Source organism: Artemia franciscana, chromosome 3, assembly GCF_032884065.1.
Source record: "Artemia franciscana chromosome 3, ASM3288406v1, whole genome shotgun sequence".
Taxonomy (NCBI): domain Eukaryota; kingdom Metazoa; phylum Arthropoda; class Branchiopoda; order Anostraca; family Artemiidae; genus Artemia; species Artemia franciscana.
Genome location: NC_088865.1, coordinates 26423122 through 26442210, shown reverse-complemented (window position 1 = coordinate 26442210; position 19089 = coordinate 26423122). Strand labels below are relative to the sequence as shown.

General features: G+C 34.5%; 1 protein-coding gene and 1 long non-coding RNA gene across 3 annotated transcripts in view; one reads left to right on the top strand and one right to left on the bottom strand.

The window, feature by feature from the left end:
• The first annotated feature begins 1017 nt into the window (after positions 1 to 1017).
• Positions 1018 to 2590, top strand: LOC136024633 (uncharacterized). Its single transcript, XR_010616866.1, has 2 exons — positions 1018 to 1528; positions 2136 to 2590. It is a non-coding gene; the product is annotated as an uncharacterized LOC136024633 (long non-coding RNA).
• An 8056-nt stretch (positions 2591 to 10646) lies between these two features.
• The window catches only part of LOC136025089 (ras-related and estrogen-regulated growth inhibitor-like), a 108404-nt gene continuing 99961 nt past the window's right edge, over positions 10647 to 19089 (bottom strand). For both annotated transcript variants that reach the window (XM_065700811.1, XM_065700810.1), the window contains exons 5-6: positions 18398 to 18500; positions 10647 to 10897 (exon numbers count right to left, since the gene is read on the bottom strand). In XM_065700811.1, the coding sequence (XP_065556883.1) occupies positions 10713 to 10897; positions 18398 to 18500 (288 nt within the window). In that variant the 3' untranslated portion in view covers positions 10647 to 10712. The remainder of the gene's footprint in view (positions 10898 to 18397; positions 18501 to 19089) is intronic.

Below are 19089 nucleotides of genomic sequence, written 5' to 3'. Positions count from 1 at the left end.
CCGGAGACAGAGACATAGACAATATGTATTTAGTACAGATGTCCAAATGGTATTATTTTATAAGGGTTGATCTTCATCACTTAACTTGCAAAAATCAAAGACTCATGTTCTAGTGCTATAAACGTTTGCTTCGCAGCCAGCAGCCACACAACATCATACGAAGTACCAGAGTAATGATGGCGATTCATCTACCGGCAATCTAATGTCTTTGTCTCATTTGGTGGTATTGAATAAACCTACGATTGTGATGAGGACACCAGTTTATCACGTATTATGAGGGTCTTGATCGCATCTTAATTTATACCGGATGGTTTTTGCATCCTTGTGTAAAACAATTTCAGCAGCATGTGTCGTCTCATACCAATTGGGAGTAGGAAACTTTAATTCTTAATTTACTCAGCTAAGTCTATGTCAATGGTTAAGTGAGTACATATCACATGTTCTTACATGAGATCTGGTTATACTTATTTTTTCTCATACGAAGAACCTATTGCAGGGCACCATAAGGTCAACTGGTCTCTCTGGCACATTTCAACGGAGTCTAATACGTGGGTATATTCCCTGGGAGACGTATTTGTGGCTGCTTGGGCCTGGTATAAAAGAACCATTTACCAGCACCTTTAACCTTGTGGGCTTTTTTTCTTGACATCATAAACTGAACCTGATTGACTTCTCTTCCAGTCTGATAGACAAAAATTTTCGACAAAAATCAAACTTACTCAAGACTTTTTTGTTCAGCGCATTAATGATGTACTTTTTGTTTTTGTAGCCTCAGCAAAACTTGTTTTTTCTTTTCCCAGCCGACAGTCTAGGCTTTTTCTTATTCCGCACTTGCAAACAGTACCGGTAACAACACCAGGAATAATTCTTTACTCCTCAAACATAGTCATTTAAACGACTGGTACGTTCTCAGGCATTGTATTTGTCTATATATTTTTCCACATTTCTGTAGGATATATATATATATATATATATATATATATATATATATATATATATATATATATATATATATATCTATCTATATAAAAATAAGTTGTCTGTCTGTCTGTGGATGGATCAGGTGACGTCACCTGAAAAAACTGGATCAGGTGACGTCAAAACTGAAAAAACTAAAAAAAGGCAAAAACTACAAAAAAAAACTAAAAACTAATAAAAAAAATAAAAAAGCTAAAAAACTAAAAAAACTAAAAAAAGGCAAAAACTACAAAAAAAACTAAAAACTAATAAAAAAGCTAAAAAACTAAAAAAACTAAAAAAAGGCAAAAACTACAAAAAATACTAAAAACTAATAAAAAAAATAAAAAAGCTAAAAAACTAAAAAAACTAAAAAAACTAAAAAAAGGTAAAAAACTAAAAAAACTAAAAAAAAGGAAAAAACTGAAAAATAAGCTAAAATAAAGGTAAAAACCAATAAAAAACTAAAAAAAAAAAACTGAAAAAACTAAAAAAAAGCAAAAACTACAAAAAAAACTAAAAACTAATAAAAAAAGTAAAAAAGCTAAAAAACTAAAAAAACTAAAAAAAGGTAAAAAACTAAAAAAAAATAAAAAATAAAAAAAAACTAAGAAAAAGGAAAAAACTGAAAAATAAGCTAAAATAAAGGTAAAAACCAATAAAAAACTAAAAAGAAAAAAAGGAAAAAACTAAAAAAAAATTTCATCTAAAAAACTAAAAAAGGTAAAAACTAAAAGAACTAAAAAAGAAAAAAATAAATGACGACACTCAAAGAGAAAGCGACCAGGACAAAAGGAATGTTCGATTAGCAATCAAAAAACTAACAAAACTAAAAAGAAGGTAAAAACTGCAAAAAAATAAAAAAGCTAAAAAACTAAAAAAACTAAAAAAAGGCAAAAACTACAAAAAAAACTAAAAACTAATAAAAAAAAATAAAAAAGCTAAAAAACTAAAAAAAGGTAAAAAACTAAAAAAACTAAAAAAAACTAAAAAAAACTAAAAAAAACTAAAAAAAAGGAAAAAACTGAAAAATAAGCTAAAATAAAGGTAAAAACCAATAAAAAACTAAAAAAAAACTGAAAAAACTAAAAAAAGGCAAAAACTACAAAAAAACTAAAAACTAATAAAAAAAGTAAAAAAGCTAAAAAACTAAAAAAACTAAAAAAAACTAAAAAAAGGTAAAAAACTAAAAAAAATAAAAAATAAAAAAAACTAAAAAAAAGGAAAAAACTGAAAAATAAGCTAAAATAAAGGTAAAAACCAATAAAAAACTAAAAAGAAAAAAAGGAAAAAACTAAAAAAAATTTTCATCTAAAAAACTAAAAAAGGTAAAAACTAAAAGAACTAAAAAAGAAAAAAATAAATGACGACACTCAAAGAGAAAGCGACCAGGACAAAAGGAATGTTCGATTAGCAATCAACAAAGCACCGGGACACAGGGAGTATAAATGACGACCAGGACATAAGTAAAAAAAAAAACTAACAAAACTAAAAAGAAGGTAAAAACTACAAAAAAACTAAAAAGAAAAAAAAAACTAAAAACTAATAAAAAAACTAAAAAATCTAAAAATCTAAATAAACTAAAAAAGAAAAAAAAAGGAAAAAAATAAAGGAGAAAAACAAAACTAAAAAACGAATGTATATACAGACTGGGACACCGGGATACAAATGACGACCGGGACACAGGGAATATAAATGACGACCGGGACACAGGGACACAACTACAACGGGGACACCGGGGGAAACAGGGGGATATAAATGACGACCGGGACACCGGGACAGGGAATGGTCGATTAGCAATCACCATCAACAAAGCTCAAGGGCAATCATTAGAATCATGAGGTATAGATCTGAATACAGATTGTTTTCCCATGGACCATTATATGTTGCATGTTCAAGAGTCGGTAAACCTGACAATCTATTTATATGCAAAGACAATGGGACAGCAAAGAATGTTGTATATTCGCAAGTTTTACGTAGTTAAAACCATATATATATATATATATATATATATATATATATATATATATATATATATATATATATATATATATATATATATATATATATATATATATATATATATATATCTATATTCACAGGTGGGACATAGGGACACAACTACAATGGCGCGTAACTATTATGGCGCGTAACGACTTACGCGCGCGGGGGGGCTTGGGGGGGGTGCGAAGCGCCCCCACCAACTAGGTGTTGGGGTGGCGCGAAGCGCCACCCCAACAGCTAGTATATATATATATATATATATATATATATTTACTTAGCTTTTAGCTAGGGACTGATTTGGGATTTCAAGTTGAACGTTTTAAGCACTACAAGGAGTTGTATACTTATGGCATAATCCTGTTTTATATATTTTAATATGAGCCTCCAAGGTAACTGTTTTTGTAAACTGATACGTATTTCTGGTTTACAAATTACTACTGGATCGACAAGGAAAAATATTATCAAGCCTCGTTAGATCAAGAAGAATATTTTCAAACAGCACCATGGAGACTAAAAGATTTATTTAATGAGAAAAAGTATACTGAAACTGGACTAGCTTAAAGCATACTAAGCACTATATGAAAAATACTAGTATTATTTGTAAATCTACTGAAAATTGTTGAATATTTTGATTCTTTTACAGTTTACATCAATATTACCCAATAAAAGATTACCTTTATCAAACGACTTTAACTTGAAAGCCGCGTCTTGAAACCTCTAAGAATATCAACAGAGGCTCTAGCGACAAAAACATTGCAAGAAGGCTTGAATCTTGTGTTGCACGGAGTATTCAAAATAGTAGATACAGTACAATAATATAATAAAGGGCAGGCTTTTGAGGGTTTGATTATTTTGATTACTTAGATTACTGAGGGTATTTAATGTGAAGAAGTCAAATTCAACATACTTTTCTTGCATACCAAAATTCGATTGCTTAAAAAGAAAAAGAAAAGTTGATTCACGTTCTTTAAGCGCAAAAATATTAGTACAAATTTTTGGACGAAAAAAAAAATGAGACATTTTGCAAACACCTTCGTTGTAAGTTACCTGCAAACACCTTCGTTGTAAGTTATGGATAGATAAAGTCGGGCTTTTAAGAGAATTAAAAAAAAACAAGTTTTTTAAATGAAAGTAAGGAGCAACAATAAAACTTAAAACGAACAGAAATTACTCCGTATATGAAAGGGGCTTTTCCTCCTCAACGCCCCGCTCTTTACGCTAAAGTTTGACTCTTTCTCTTAACTCTATTTTTAAAACAGTAAGAAACTTTAGCGTAAAGTATCAAAATAAAAGTTTTTGCATGATTCTTTGTCATCGAGGCTGGATACAAATTTGCCATTGCTCACAATTGTCTTAATGGCTATTGGAGAACAAAAATCCTTTCATATGAGAGCCATACACCTCTTCTATACATAAATCTCTGTGGCAACATTTCAAGAATCTAAACCTTAGAAAAAATTATATAATTCTTATAAAGAATTTTCACAATGTGACAACTCAAAGTCCTCAAATTCCCCGACAAATTTCAAATTTTCTTACTTTTAGGAAATACAGTTTTATGCTTGTACAACACGATGCTTCAATATTTCGAAAATATAAACGTTTTTAAAAATGTTAAGTTCTTACATTAATTTTCGTAATTTGTTAACTCAAGGAGTACCGATTTTGAGAATGTTAATAATTTTGACATTTCCATATTTCTAGGATTTTTTTTTTTTTTATACAGCAAAATTCCCTCACATAATTGCTAGTTATTAATCTTATTTTAGAACAAACATATCTTGTCTTATGTTTTTTAAACAAAAATATCTGATTTGCGTTCACTTTCCTGTTGAAGCCTCAAAAGCCATTGTACTACATCCATCCCCACACCAGTAACTAATGTTATAACGCTTGATTAACCTTAAAGCATGATTTATAACGCTTATTGCGGCCCTGTGGTTTTGTTTTTATTAGGCATTGCTCATCTGTTTCGTAGAAAGATCGCCAGACTCTACGTGCGGCTTATTTCAGATATTGCAAATTCCTCCTCAGGCTTCCTAGATGACACCGAAACAGAAAAGTCATTGCTTGATTTGGTTTATTAGACGTTCTTTCTCGGAGTCGGTCTTCCAGTGATGATTTATGTAAAAATACTATCAATTTTATTCACGTTTATGTACCTCTGCAGCATTTTTTCCATATTGATACTGGTTAATTAGTTCATGTTGTCTTTGTTAGTTTGATTTTTTTTTCCATTGTTTATCGTTTTTGTTTATTTATAATACACTGTACTTTGTGTTTTTTATACTTTTACGGGCAATAAAGTTCATTCATTTCATTCATATCTTCTCTACGCTTAGCTTGAAGGAAAACTCAATTTTAGTTAGCGGTATTCCAATCACTTTCCAATATATTCTCGGTTTAGCTTTAAACAGGGAAAGAATAACCGGGCTAAAGTGTTTGATTCCTATTCTATTAGTTTTCGTGAGAAAGACTTGTCTCTTCTTGGGTCTAAATTGACGGAAAATTCTGGAGCTTGTTTGATAAGGATAAAAAAATTTCTTGTTTATTTGAGTCCTTTTATGGAACCTTAAAAGAGGCTATTCTTAGCATTTGTAAAGTACCACCTACTAATCGCAAGTCTAAAAGAATTGTTCCTCTAAACCCATCGATGACATCCGGACTTGCTCAAGAGCTGGAGAAGAAAAATAATCTTTGGAGGTCTTATAATTGCACTACACTTTCAGCGAGTGCTATTCATCTTTGTCAATTCAAGATTTACCGGAATATATATAATCCTTGTGTAAGAAAGCCAAATCTCCATTAATTTTGCTGCGTTTGGCAATGATATTTGTAAGACTTGGAAGGTAATAAATTCTGTGCTTAAACCCGGTTCTCAATCTAGCTCTTTACCTATAAGTCTGGTCATTGGTGATGAAGCTGTAGAGGTTGAGCTTAATGTCCAAGAAGCATTTACTTCATTCTCCGCTAGTACTGGTAAGAATATTGCTTCCACAGTTACTCTATCTCGGCCTAAGCCGGAAGCCGGACCTTAGACCTTATCTCGGGCTGTCTTGTGTTAAGTCTATGTTTTTAGAACCAGTAACAGTAAGTAAAATTACTAAAATTGTTAGTGGCTTGAAAAACTCATCTGGGCCAATTTCTATTCCTACTAAGGTAGTTAAATCTATTCTTCATCAATAGTTGTGCCTCTAACAAAACTTTCCAATCTTTCATTTAAATGTGGTGTTTTTCAGGATGCTCTCAAGCGTGCTTGGATTATTGTTCTGTATAAAGGTGGACCAAGAAATGATCCAGCTATTATCAATCAATTTTTATCAGTATTTAGTAAAATCTTCAAAAAGGCTATTCTTTCTCGTCTCCTTACTTTCCTAAAATCTAAAACAATTCTTCATGATTTTCAATTTGGTTTCCGAATAAAGCACTCCACTGAACATGCCTGTATGACCGTTTTGAATTTTATACATTCTGCACTAGATTCGGGATTAGTTCCGGCTGCTATATTCCTGGATATTTGTAATGCATTCAATTCCTTAACCCCTGAAACTCTTCTATCGATGGTGTCTCATTTTGGCATTAAGGGTAATGTATTTTCTTGGTTTCAATCTTATTTGAATGATAGGTTAATTTTTGTCGATCCATTTCTCCGTTCACCCTCACAAGTGAATTTTAACGTCCCTCAGGGGATTAGTTTTAGGGCCTTTGCTATTTTAGATTTATGTAAATGATCTTTTTATGCAATAAAAGAGCAAAAACTTATTAATTGCTGTAGACTGTCATCTTAGGCCTTCCCTTGCCCATAGTGCCAACTATAGTTCGCCATCTTCTGATGTCCTTGTTTGTTTTGCTGATGACAGCACACTTAGCACTTCGGGAGATTGCGATCCTGAGCTTCGACCAAATTTGGAAAATTTGTTTGAGAGGGTAATTTTATGGCTTGATGCTAATTATCTTACCCTAAATTTTTCCAAGTACAGTTTTTGATATTTTCGCATGTTTCTCAGATTTATCCCCAGTTATCAGAAATCCATCAGCCAAATGGGATAATTCATAGATCTAAAGATCGATATGTTCGTTTTTTTGGGCATTCTTGTTGATGAAAACTTGTCTTTCAAACGTCACATTGATTTGATCAAAATGAAGGAATGCAGGAGTCTCGGTATCTTAAGGAAACCTAACTATATTTTCACTGGATTAGTTTTGAAAATCCTTTTTTACTGCTTGATTTAATCTTACATTTCTTACTGTCCAATAATATGGATGTCAGCCTTTCCTTCATTGTTATAACCACTTTCTAAGGTTTACGATAAAGCTAGAAACCCCATTAAGGAAACTAATCGTTCAAGAGTTATCCCATTACTTGATCTCGAGTCACTTTATATTCTTTCGTGTGAATGTTTTGCTTTTTCTCAGCTTCATGATGACCTCCCCCATCCCCTAGGTGTCCTACCATCTTTCACTTCTGATCAGAATAATTATAATCTTCGCAATACCAAAAATAATATTCAAGTTTCTTTTACTCCTTTTGTAAGGTCAGACTTTAATCATTTAACTGTGAGTCATATTGTGTGGAATAATTTGCCCGGATAAGCTCGAAGGTGCCACTCATTCGGTTTGTTAAAAAAAAAATGTTAAAAATTATTTGGCTTATTAAAAGTTATTTTGTCTATTTACTTTTTTCAGATATGTATATTTATTATTATTTCATTGGAGTGTATTTAATCTACTAATCTATTTAATTAATTTAATCTATTAAATCCATAAGTATATCTAGTTTGTTGTCGATAATTTTATTTTGTTTATATTTTCTTTTCTTCTCCTTTTTGCTGTTCTCTCTGTGAGTAAGTGATTATTTAAAGAAAATTTCTTCTCTGAATAAATGACTCGTTTATCTTCCCCTTCTTTACAGGCCAAAGATCCTTAGGGATAATAATAAAATATAATGTTGTACATGTATTTGACCATGAATATATCTTATCTTAATCCTTTCGTTCTACGACAATAAACGACAAAACACGTTTAAAATGTTTTTACTTTTTTAACTTCAATAAATAAAAATATTAAAAATTTAAGGAATATATATGCGTAAATCTATACTAAAGATGTTTTCTATACTAAAGATATTTTCAATAAAGTGCAAATTATGTTTTGGTCTTGAGGAGGTATGGGGTTTGTCAAAGACATAGTTTCCAGACCTAACTACGCTGAACAATATGGCTATCTCAAAATTTTGATTAGATGTGTTTTGGGAATTAATGGGCGAGAGGATGGGGGTTTGTTGCCCTCCTATCACTTTTGACTTAGAAATGGGCACTAACCCATTCATTTTCCAGTTGAATAAGCCTTTTACTAAGTTTCTCTCTTATAACAAATGGCCATCTCAAAATTTCTATCAAGTGCATTGTGGGAAAATACGAAGTTTGGAGGGGTACCTACCCTTTATTCACCCTCAAATTTTAAAAGGACACTAGAACATATTATTACCAATCCGATGAGCCCTCTCCGAATTTTATACGATCAACCTTTTTACACACAATTTATATGCTCCAAGGGCACAACTTGCAACTCTTGCCCTGAGCACTGGGGGGGGGGTTGCCAATCTCAAAAACATAATTTCTGGACCTTATATGCCCCTAAGGCAAAACTTACAACCCTTGCCCTGGGATTTGTCATCTTCAAAGGCATAATTTCCGGACTTTTCAATTACACTGAACAAAATGACTATCTCAGAATTTGATTGGATGTGTTTGGAGAAATGGTGGGCGTGGGAGGAGGGGTTATTTGCCCTCCAATCATTTTTGACTATTAAAAAGGGAAGTAACCCTTTCAACTTCCAATCGAATGAGCCCTTTTTGAAGTTTATACGACAACAAATGGTCATCTCAAAGTTTCTATCAGATGCATTTCGGGATAATACTAGGTGGGGGGTGCCCACCCTCTGATGACTCCGAGTATTAAAAAGGGCAATAAAACTTCGGATTACCAATTCTATGAGCCTCCTGCGAAGTCTATATGATCACCGTTTCTATATATACCTTGCATGTCCCCAGGGCATAACTTGCAACTCTTGCCCTGAGGGTTCTGGGGGGTTGTCACCCTTAATGACATAATTTCCAGATCTTTCGTTTACACGGAACAAAATGGCAATCTCAAAATCTTGATTGGATGTTTTTGGAAAAATGGTTGGCATAGGAGGGGGTCAGTTGCCTCCAATCGCTTTCAACTATTAAAAAGGACACTAGACCTTTTAATTTCCAATCGAATGAGATATTTTAGAAGTTTCTACTACAACAAATGACCATCTCAAAATTTCTATCAGATACATGTCGGGAAAATACCAGGTGGGGGGGTATACACCCTCTCATCACTCTAAATATCAAAAAGGGCACTAAAACTTTTGATTAGCAATCCAATAAGCCCCCTCCGAAGTGTATACGATCACCCTTTCCATATAAACCTTATATACCCCCAGGACGTAATTTACGACCCTTGCCCTGAGGGCTGTAGGGGGTGGCTATCCTCAAATACATAATTTCCGGACCTTTCAACTACGTTGAACAAAGTAGATATTTCAAAATTTTGATTTGATGTGTTTGGGGAAGTGATAAGCATGGGAGAGGGTTTAGTCGCCCTCCATTCACTTATGACCATTAAAAGGTACAATTGGCCTTTCAATTTCCGATCGATTGAGCCCCTTTTGAACTTCCTACGACGATTCCTTCGATACGAAGTGCCCTGGTCTAAAAAAAAAAAAAAATAATACATTGTGCCCACATCACTCTTTGCTTAGGCAGCGCTCAGGCACGTACGCGGGAATTTTTTCGAGGGGGGGGGGCAAAACCTTCGAAACAGCAGATACAAAGTAGGACTTTTTTATTTAGTAATACAAACAGCACGTATATCGGAAAATACAGATTAACTTTAATCTGTAGTATTGTAGCAGATGGGGGGAAGAGGACTGAAGCCTCAAAAGTACGTTTTAGGCTCAGGTTATGTTCATAGCGATTTAGAACAAATGATTAATCTATTATATCCCACTGAAAGGGAAATTTTAGGGTTAACAGTGGTGGGTAGTTCTTCTATTGCAAAAACGTAGATTTTAATGAAAAATGATAGTTTCCAAAATTGACCCATTAAAAGCTGTACTTTATCCTGAAAAGGGGGGATAAACACCCTAATATCAAAGATAATTCTATTTCGCTGTGGAAAGTAAACTCTCTTTACAAAAAAAAATAACAGTACAATTGCTAATTACTTCAAAAAGGGTAAAAAGTTAGACAGGAAATGGGTTAATAATTGGGCTTGACTTGACCGGATAATTGCATGCTGTAAAATCCCCCAAAAAAGCTTCACACATGTATCTAGATTCTTAATAAATGTCCTACTTTTGCCAGAAATCGCAAGAAACCATGGGGAAATTAAACGTATCACAAAATTTGGGGGGGGGGAGCCCGAATACCTGTATTCGTTCACCTAGTTTTCCTGAAAAACTATGAAAATTATGATAATATTATTACCATCATTGTTGACGCTATCATTCCTGATAGTACTTCAGTACATTTACTATCAACATTATATTATATAGTGGATTACTATTGCTACACAATAGATATTTTAGTATCATGCTCATTTAGTATCACGCTGACACATTATCTTTACCGATGCTTGACAATTTGAAAAGGAATGTAATGCAGAGTTGATATTAGAAAATCGAAGGTTTAAATATTGTTGAATCATTGTGACAAACATCAGGGAGACACATTCGTGAAAAAGCTTGTTCTTCTGCTTTCGGGGCATCTTTCGCTGACGTCAGTAATAAAAGCTGATTTGCTCGTGGTCATCCGAGTAAAAGGCCAAGCTCGAATACGTGATAGAGTTGCGCTTCCCTCTGTTGAGGATCGAGATCGAAATGAATCTGATAAAGAATTTGAACCTAGAATAAGAATCCTTTTCATTGGTTTTGATCTAATAGCGAAAGATGTAAATATATTTCAAATCGGCAACACTTGACAAGTACTAATACCCTACAGCATCGTCAGTGTCGAATAGGCCTAAAGAATGGACAAAAGCAGCAGAGGCAAATTTGTTATGAATCACCGACAAAGTACTTACAGCGGTTGCAAGAGTAATTTTGAATGGTATATGTTACCATAATCATGTAGGAGCTTTCGTAAAAAACCAGTAATTTTAAGCCAGAGAGAGAGTTTTTCCAGTATTCGTTGATTTTCTGCAGTATCAAAAGGATGTCAACATTTTCCGAAGAGTAAAAAAGGTTTTTGTGAGGAAGAGGACGAAACTATTGTTCTCTGAGTCCAAAAAAGGTATAATTCGTGAAAGACTTAGAAAAAAATATCCAAAGTGACAACTTAACCCCCCAGCCTTTGGAATCTTTTGATTAATAATAACAATAATTACAATTTATTTATGCCCTCTATGCATACATGGATATACACACATGGTACACAGAGGAGTATAGGAACTAAATTAAGAAAACTGAAAAATATATAATTGCACTTCTAACGAAAAGGACGACAATAAGTAGCTCATAATACTCATAATAACTCATGAATAAATTATAAATAGCTTATGATAGCTCATTAGTGCATAACACTAAAAACACTCATAATACATAACCCATAAATACCTGTTTTATTAAAGCTATGGCGACAAAACTATTTTTCCATTAAGCAAGACAATTAAGGGGCAACTTTATTCGATTTTCTCTAGATAGTCTAAGAAATCGATCGTATTGTTGATCCATTTTAACAGTAACATCAAATATTCCGAGCTTTTGTATAATATACCTATTTTTGAGCCATAGTGGAACTACAAGAAAATATTTACAGAACGAGGCGAATACCCTTTTTATCACTATTACTTAAAAACTTCAAAAATGGAACAATGACAATTACTTGAGGTGCAAATATTGAATTATAAATTATAGGAAGTCTTTGTTTATCAAAACTACCTTTCACTCTGGCTAGCAGGCCACAACCACTCTTTTTATCACTAATACTTAAAAACTTCAAAAACGGAACAATGACAATTACTTGAGGTGCAAATATTGAATTATAAATTATTGGAAGTCTTTGTTTATCAAAACTACCTTTCACCCTTGGCTTGAGAGATTTTGTATTAAATCAGCAAGCTCTCTCCTCTGCCATTTAAAAGTTATAATATTCAGAATTTACTTTTAGATTAGGTATGGTGTTACAAGTTTTCTCTTAGTCATTGACAGCTAGCCAAGGCGACTAGCTGAGTGATGGCCGTACTAGCCAAGTGGTTAGAACGCAAGACACACAATCCTTTCTCCGTAAGGACAGGGGCCAAAGTCCCAGTGTCATTGGCTATTTGGTTTGGTACGGAGATCAGTAACTCTGTAAGCTCAGACAGAGTCAACCCAGCTCTAAATGGGTACCTGGAGGAGTCTGGACGGTAAAATTGGAGGAGTATACGAAAGTACGAGATGGATAGCCCTGAGCCCTCCATTGCATTTCCTGGATGAAAAGCCATGACATAAGCACTGCTGGTAGGGACTGTAACGTCCGGTACCAAATTCTTTACTTATTTACAATAGGCAGAGAAAAGGAGCCAGGTTTTCTAAAATGTCCATTATCCCTTCTCCTAATAAATTGACTTGTTTTCTCCATTATGATGTAAAAAAAAAATCAGCAAATTTTTCAGTTGCAAAGCCAATCGATTTTAATGTAATATCTTTTTTCCGTCAAATAAATACAACTCTTGCTTCTCAAGGTGGCTGGGCTTTTAAAAGTGAACCCAAGGGCGATTGTATGAAAATATAAATCTGATATGTTTAACCTTCAAACGTCTCATAATACTTTGGAACACGGAAGGATTTTGCAGTAGTTTGTTTTGTTCGGTCAGTCTTCCATTCAGTCGATACTAATATCCACAACATATCTAGACACCAGATGCGCAAACGTTTTTTAAAAGCAGCGCATAGCTATAGCCACGGCATTAATTGGTGCTGCGTCAAAACCAGACACTCTCGCAGTTGGAAACTGGATTTTACAGCCTATATAGAACGCATGGAAGGATAATTGATAGAAACGTCTATTAACAAATGAACTAACATCGTTTTTATACAATCCTAAAATGGGGGGGGGGGGTTAATGCCAGAATTAACAGTGGTCACAGTAGAAATTTCTGTTTTCACTCCCGGAATAGAGCCAAGATCTTTCCGCGCTGATTGGCTGTGGGAGCGCCGGAGGTTAACACATAGTCTAAAGATGTGTGTTGAAATCCTTCTGTAGGCAAGATACGACTCCGCGCAACTGGTGTTCAAATCGGGACTATGTCTAAAATTTGTCCCTATTGCAAGGCCTTGAAATTCAATGGTGAAACAATGGGAATGTGTCGCGCCTCAGGAAAAGTTAAACTTCCTCTATTGGCTGCACCACCAGAGCCATTGAAGACTTTACTTACTGGAACTATGTCAGAATCTAAGCGTTTTTTATCACAGATCAGAAAATATAACTCATGTTTCCAAATGAGGTCGTTTGGTGCCCAAATCGAAAATCCAGATCTATTTATGCCTACTTTCAAAGTAAAGGGCAAATTTACCATAGAGCAGGGTCCCTTCTACCATTCCCAGGCGAGAATAATAAATTTTTACAATTGTACTTCATCAGTGATAGAAATTCTGAATTGAACGCACGTTGCGAAATTTCTCCCAACGTTGAAAGGACAATCGTTTACCAATTGCAACATCTTTTCCACGAAAATAATAATTTAGTGCGGCGGTCCAAAACAGCCATCGATTTGATGCCTACTGATACGCATAAAATTGTTATTTCCGCTGACAAAACGCCTCCTGGCCAGCACGTGCGTAGATACAATGCTCCAACTATCGACGAAGTGGTAATCGTTATGGTCGGTGATCAGTTTTTACCTCGAGATATTATTCTTCATAAGCGAAACACTCAGTTGGTAAGAATTGCTGAAACTCATCGATGCTACGATGCCCTACAATATCCTATCATTTTTTGGGATGGAGCCGACGGCTATCATTTTAATATTAAATTGATGAATCCAGCCACTAACAAAGAGATGAATAAGAAATGCAGTGCAATGCATTATTATTCCTATAGACTAATGTTACGCCATATTAGTTACGCGCCATTGTAGTTGTGTCCCTGTGTCCCACCTGTGAATATATATATATATATATATATATATATATATATATATATATATATATGTATATATATATATATATATATATATATATATATATATATATATATATATATATTTTTAACTACGTAAAACTTGCGAATATACAACATTCTTGGCTGTCACATTGTCTGTGCATATAAATAAATTGTCAGGTTTACCGACTCTTGAACATGCAACATATAATTGTCCATGGGAAAAACAATCTGTATTCAGATCTATACCTCATTATTCTAATGATTGCCGTTGAGCTTTGTTGATGGTGATTGCTAATCGAACATTCCATGTGTCCCCGTCGTCATTTATATATCCCCCTGCGCCCCCCGGCGTTCCCGTTGTTGTTGTTTCCATGTGTCCCGGTCGTCATTTGTGTCCCGGTGTCCCAGTCTGTAATTTCTCTTTGAGTGTCGCGGTCGTCATTTACATTCCCTGTGTCCCGGTGTCCCGGTCGTCATTTTTGTCCTGGTCGTCATTTGTGTTCCGGTGTCCCGGTCTGTAATTTCTCTTTGAGTATCCTGGTCGTCATTTATATTCCCTGTGTCCAGGTCGTCATTTGTGTCCCGGTGCTTTGTTGATGGTGATTGCTAATCGAACATTCCTTGTGTCCCGGTCGCTTTCTCTTTGAGTGTCCCGGTCGTAATTTATATTCCCCATGTCTCGGTGTCCCGGTCGTCATTTGTGCCCGGATGTCCCGGTCTGTAATTTCGTCAGTCGACAAACATGACGTCAGTCGACACACAAACATGACGTCACTCGACACACAGACAACTTATTTTTATATATATACTAGCTGTTGGGGTGGCGCTTCGCACCACCCCAACACCTAGTTGGTGGGGGCGCTTCGCGCCCCCCCCCCCCCAAGCCCCCCCGCGCGCGTAAGTCGTTACGCGCCATATTAGTTACGCGCCATTGTAGTTGTGTCCCTATGTCCCACCTGTGAATATAGATAGATATATATATATATGTTTTTAACTACGTAAAACTTGCGAATATACAACATTCTTTGCTGTCCCATTGTCTGTGCATATAAATAGATTGTCAGGTTTACCGACTCTTGAACATGCAACATATAATGGTCCATGGGAAAACAATCCGTATTCAGATCTATACCTCATGATTCTAATGATTGCCCTTGAGCTTTGTTGATGGTGATTGCTAATCGACCATTCCCTGTCCCGGTGTCCCGGTCGTCATTTATATCCCCCTGTGCCCCCCGGCGTCCCCGTTGTAGTTGTTTTTTTTTTAGTTTTTAGTTTTTTTAGTTTTTTACCTTTTTTTAGTTTTTTAGTTTTTTAGCTTTTTATTTTTTTATTAGTTTTTTTGTAGTTTTTGCCTTTTTTTTAGTTTTTTCAGTTTTTTTTTTAGTTTTTAGTTTTTACCCTTTTTTAGCCTAACCAGGATTTGAACCTGGGACCTTCATTCTCCGTTCTGACACCCTCTCTCACCGAGTGACTACTCCAGCATGTTCATTTTGGTGTTTTAAGTGGTATATTATTAACCAAATTAATGTGTTTTACAATATACTAAGCATCGTCATAACAAAAATGACGACAACTAATTTCATGTGTCAGCCGACACAGAAACATGACGTCACCTGATCCACAGATCCACAGACAGACAACTTATTTTTATATATAGAGAAAGATAGATATATATATATATATACTAGCTGTTACGCGCCATATTAGTTATGCGCCATTGTAGTTGTGTCCCTGCGTCCCACCTGTGAATATAGATAGATTTATATATGTGTTTCAAACTACGTAAAAATTGCGAATAAACAACATTCTTGGCTTTCCCATTGTCTGTGCATATACAAAGCAGTATGTACTAATAATGACGTCATATGCAAACGCTCTTTTTACAAACAAACAAACATGCATCCACACAACTCGTTTTTATATAGATAGATAGATAGATAGATACAATACAAATTAACTGCGTAAAACTTGCGAATATACAACATTCTTCGCTGTCCAATTGTCGCTGCATATAAATACATTGTCAGGTTTACCGACCCTCGAACATGCAACGTACAATTGTCCATGGGAAAAACAATCAGTATTAAGATCTATACCACATTTTTCTAATGATTGACCTTGAGCTTTGTTAATGGTGATTGCAAATGCTAATCGAATTGGGAATTGCAATCTTTTAAATTGAAAAAGCAGATCCGTTGGAATCATGGGAATGCGAGGAATAAGAACAGCCTCACCCTCATAAGGCCCTGTCAAGATTGTGGCCTCTATTAGGTTTTCCATTGTTTTTTTTTACGGCAAGTCGCGTGCCATTGCAAAGCTTTGGTGGGTTGATATTTCTTAAAAGTATTATTGGTACGCCTATTTTTAGTTGTAGCACGTGTGGTGGAAACCCTGAAGGATCTATGGAATTTAAAAATTCAGATGGATAATTAACCGCTTCATTTGGTTCCAAAACTGTGTCGACTGACTTGTAAAGGACTGCCTGGTCTCGAATCTTGGTGAAAACAATATTGTTGATTTCGTGGACTTCTATATTTTTGGGTGCGAGAATCGCTCTTTCACTTAGCCATTTATTATTTTTATAATTTTTTAGAATATTCGGAAATACTTTTTCAATCAATTCATTTTTGGACGTCACTAAATTACAGAAATCAGCAGGTAGTTGTATACGTCCTGAAATTGAGTCTACTGTTTGACCAGAGTCATCGTTTTGCAATCGGACACGCATATTTGTAGTTAATTTTAATATTTTTACGTGTGCCCATAAATTAGAATTTTTTAGGCAAGCATTCATTTCGTCTGCAGGAGTTAAACTACGTAAAAATTGCGAATATACAACATTCTTGGCTTTCCCATTGTCTCTGCATATACAAAGCCGTATGTACTAATAATGACATCATATGCAAACGCTCTTTTTACAAACAAACACACATGCATACACACAACTCGTTTTTATATAGATAGATAGATAGATAGATACAATACAAATTAACTGCGTAAAACTTGCGAATATACAACATTGAATGCCAGGCGATAACTTTCAGGTTGCTCTGATTCCTCGGCACGCTTTCTTTTCTTACTTTCTCTATCAGCAGCAAGCCTGATTTCTTGCTGTTCTTGTGATTCCTCGGCACGCTTTCTTTTCTTACTTTCTCTATCAGCAGCAAGCCTGATTTCTTGCTGTTCTTGTAATTCCTCGGCACGCCTTCTTTTTTTCACTTTCTCTTTTAGCAGCAAGTCTGCTTCCGCGTTGCTCTGGTAGTTCCTCGGCACGCTTTCTGTTCTTTTTTTCTCTATCAGCCTCAAGCCTGTTTCCTTGCTGTTCTTTTGATTCCTCGGCACGCTTTCTGTTCTTTCTTTCTCTATCAGCCTCAAGCCTGTTTCCTTGCTGTTCTTTTGATTCCTCGGCACGCTTTCTGTTCTTTCTTTCTCTATCAGCCTCAAGCCTGTTTCCTTGCTGTTCTTTTGATTCCTCGGCACGCTTTCTCTTCTGACTTTCTCTATCAGCAGCAAGTTTTTTGGCATAGACTCTTTGAGCATCTTCATCGGCTTTTGCCATGGTAAGTTCATCAGTCATTGTAAACTTAAACATTAATAGATTTCTACGTGAACATATGTTTTAAATATCTTGAATGACGTCACCGTCAAAGCAAAAATGACGACAACTAATTTCATGACGTCAGTCAGCACAGAAACATGACGTCACCTGATCCACAGACAGACACACAGACAGACAACTTATTTTTATATATATAGATATATATATATATATATATATATATATATATATATATATATATATATATATATATATATATGTATATATATATATATATATATATATATATATATATATATATATATATATATATATATATATATATATATATATATATATATATATATATATATATATATATATATATATATATATATATATATATATATATATTATATTTTGTGTGTTGGTAGCACACCCAAGACCTGTCTGGTGTGTGCATTAATCTGACTTCACATTTTGATAGAAATTTCCGATAAGTAGATAAGTACCTAGTTGTTCCAAAGCAGGTAATTGGGAGCAAGGTTCACCTTTGGTGACAAATTTTGAACCTAAAAATTTTTGATATGATTTTCAGATTTTCTCTCATAGGCAAACGCTAGTTGACTTAATTCGTTCAATTTTTTTTTAAGTTTGGCACTTGTGTGACCTAAAATTAATTTTATAAAAGTTATGATAAGCACTATAAGACACTCACCATAACCCCATGAATTTCCACTGGGGGGAGAAAGAATATATTCTGAAAAATTCCTTCCATTTTTCTTCCATAGTCTATAAAGCTCTTCTGCAACGCTCAGAACCTGTAAAGTAAACCTATATTTTATCGGGTTTTGTCCAATTGTATGATGTTTTACACTGTAAGATATTCTATGATCTTTTTTCTTCGGCTTCGTTTTTCTATAGATGGTTGAGTGACTGCTTAAGATTATTGAATTGATAACATTTTAAATCCTGGAAACATATTTGAAGTAACATTTCTTTTAAATGTCTTTTTTGTGGTTCCTTTTTTTATTGTTTCTAAGCAAGATTCACAACACTTTATTTGTAAATGTTAGGGAGTTTCAGGCTGCATGATAAGACATGCAGCAAATTTAATATGCATAGGGTTTTTGGATTAAATTGTTTAATCAGCAATAGCATCAGAAAGTACAGTTTTATTTTGAGGTCACATCAACCTAATGGTAAATGCCGTGTAGGCTTCAAACGAATATTCTTGGACCATCTAAAGTCCCAGAACATATTTTGATCTGGGTATCGAGGCCTATGATGGGAATTACGGGCTTAAAAATATTCTGTCCTTTAATTCTGATATGTCTGATCTGTCCTTTGGGTCTGGTCTGACTGAGATTTTTTTTTTTAGTTTTATAGATGTTTTTGGTCTGGACTGAT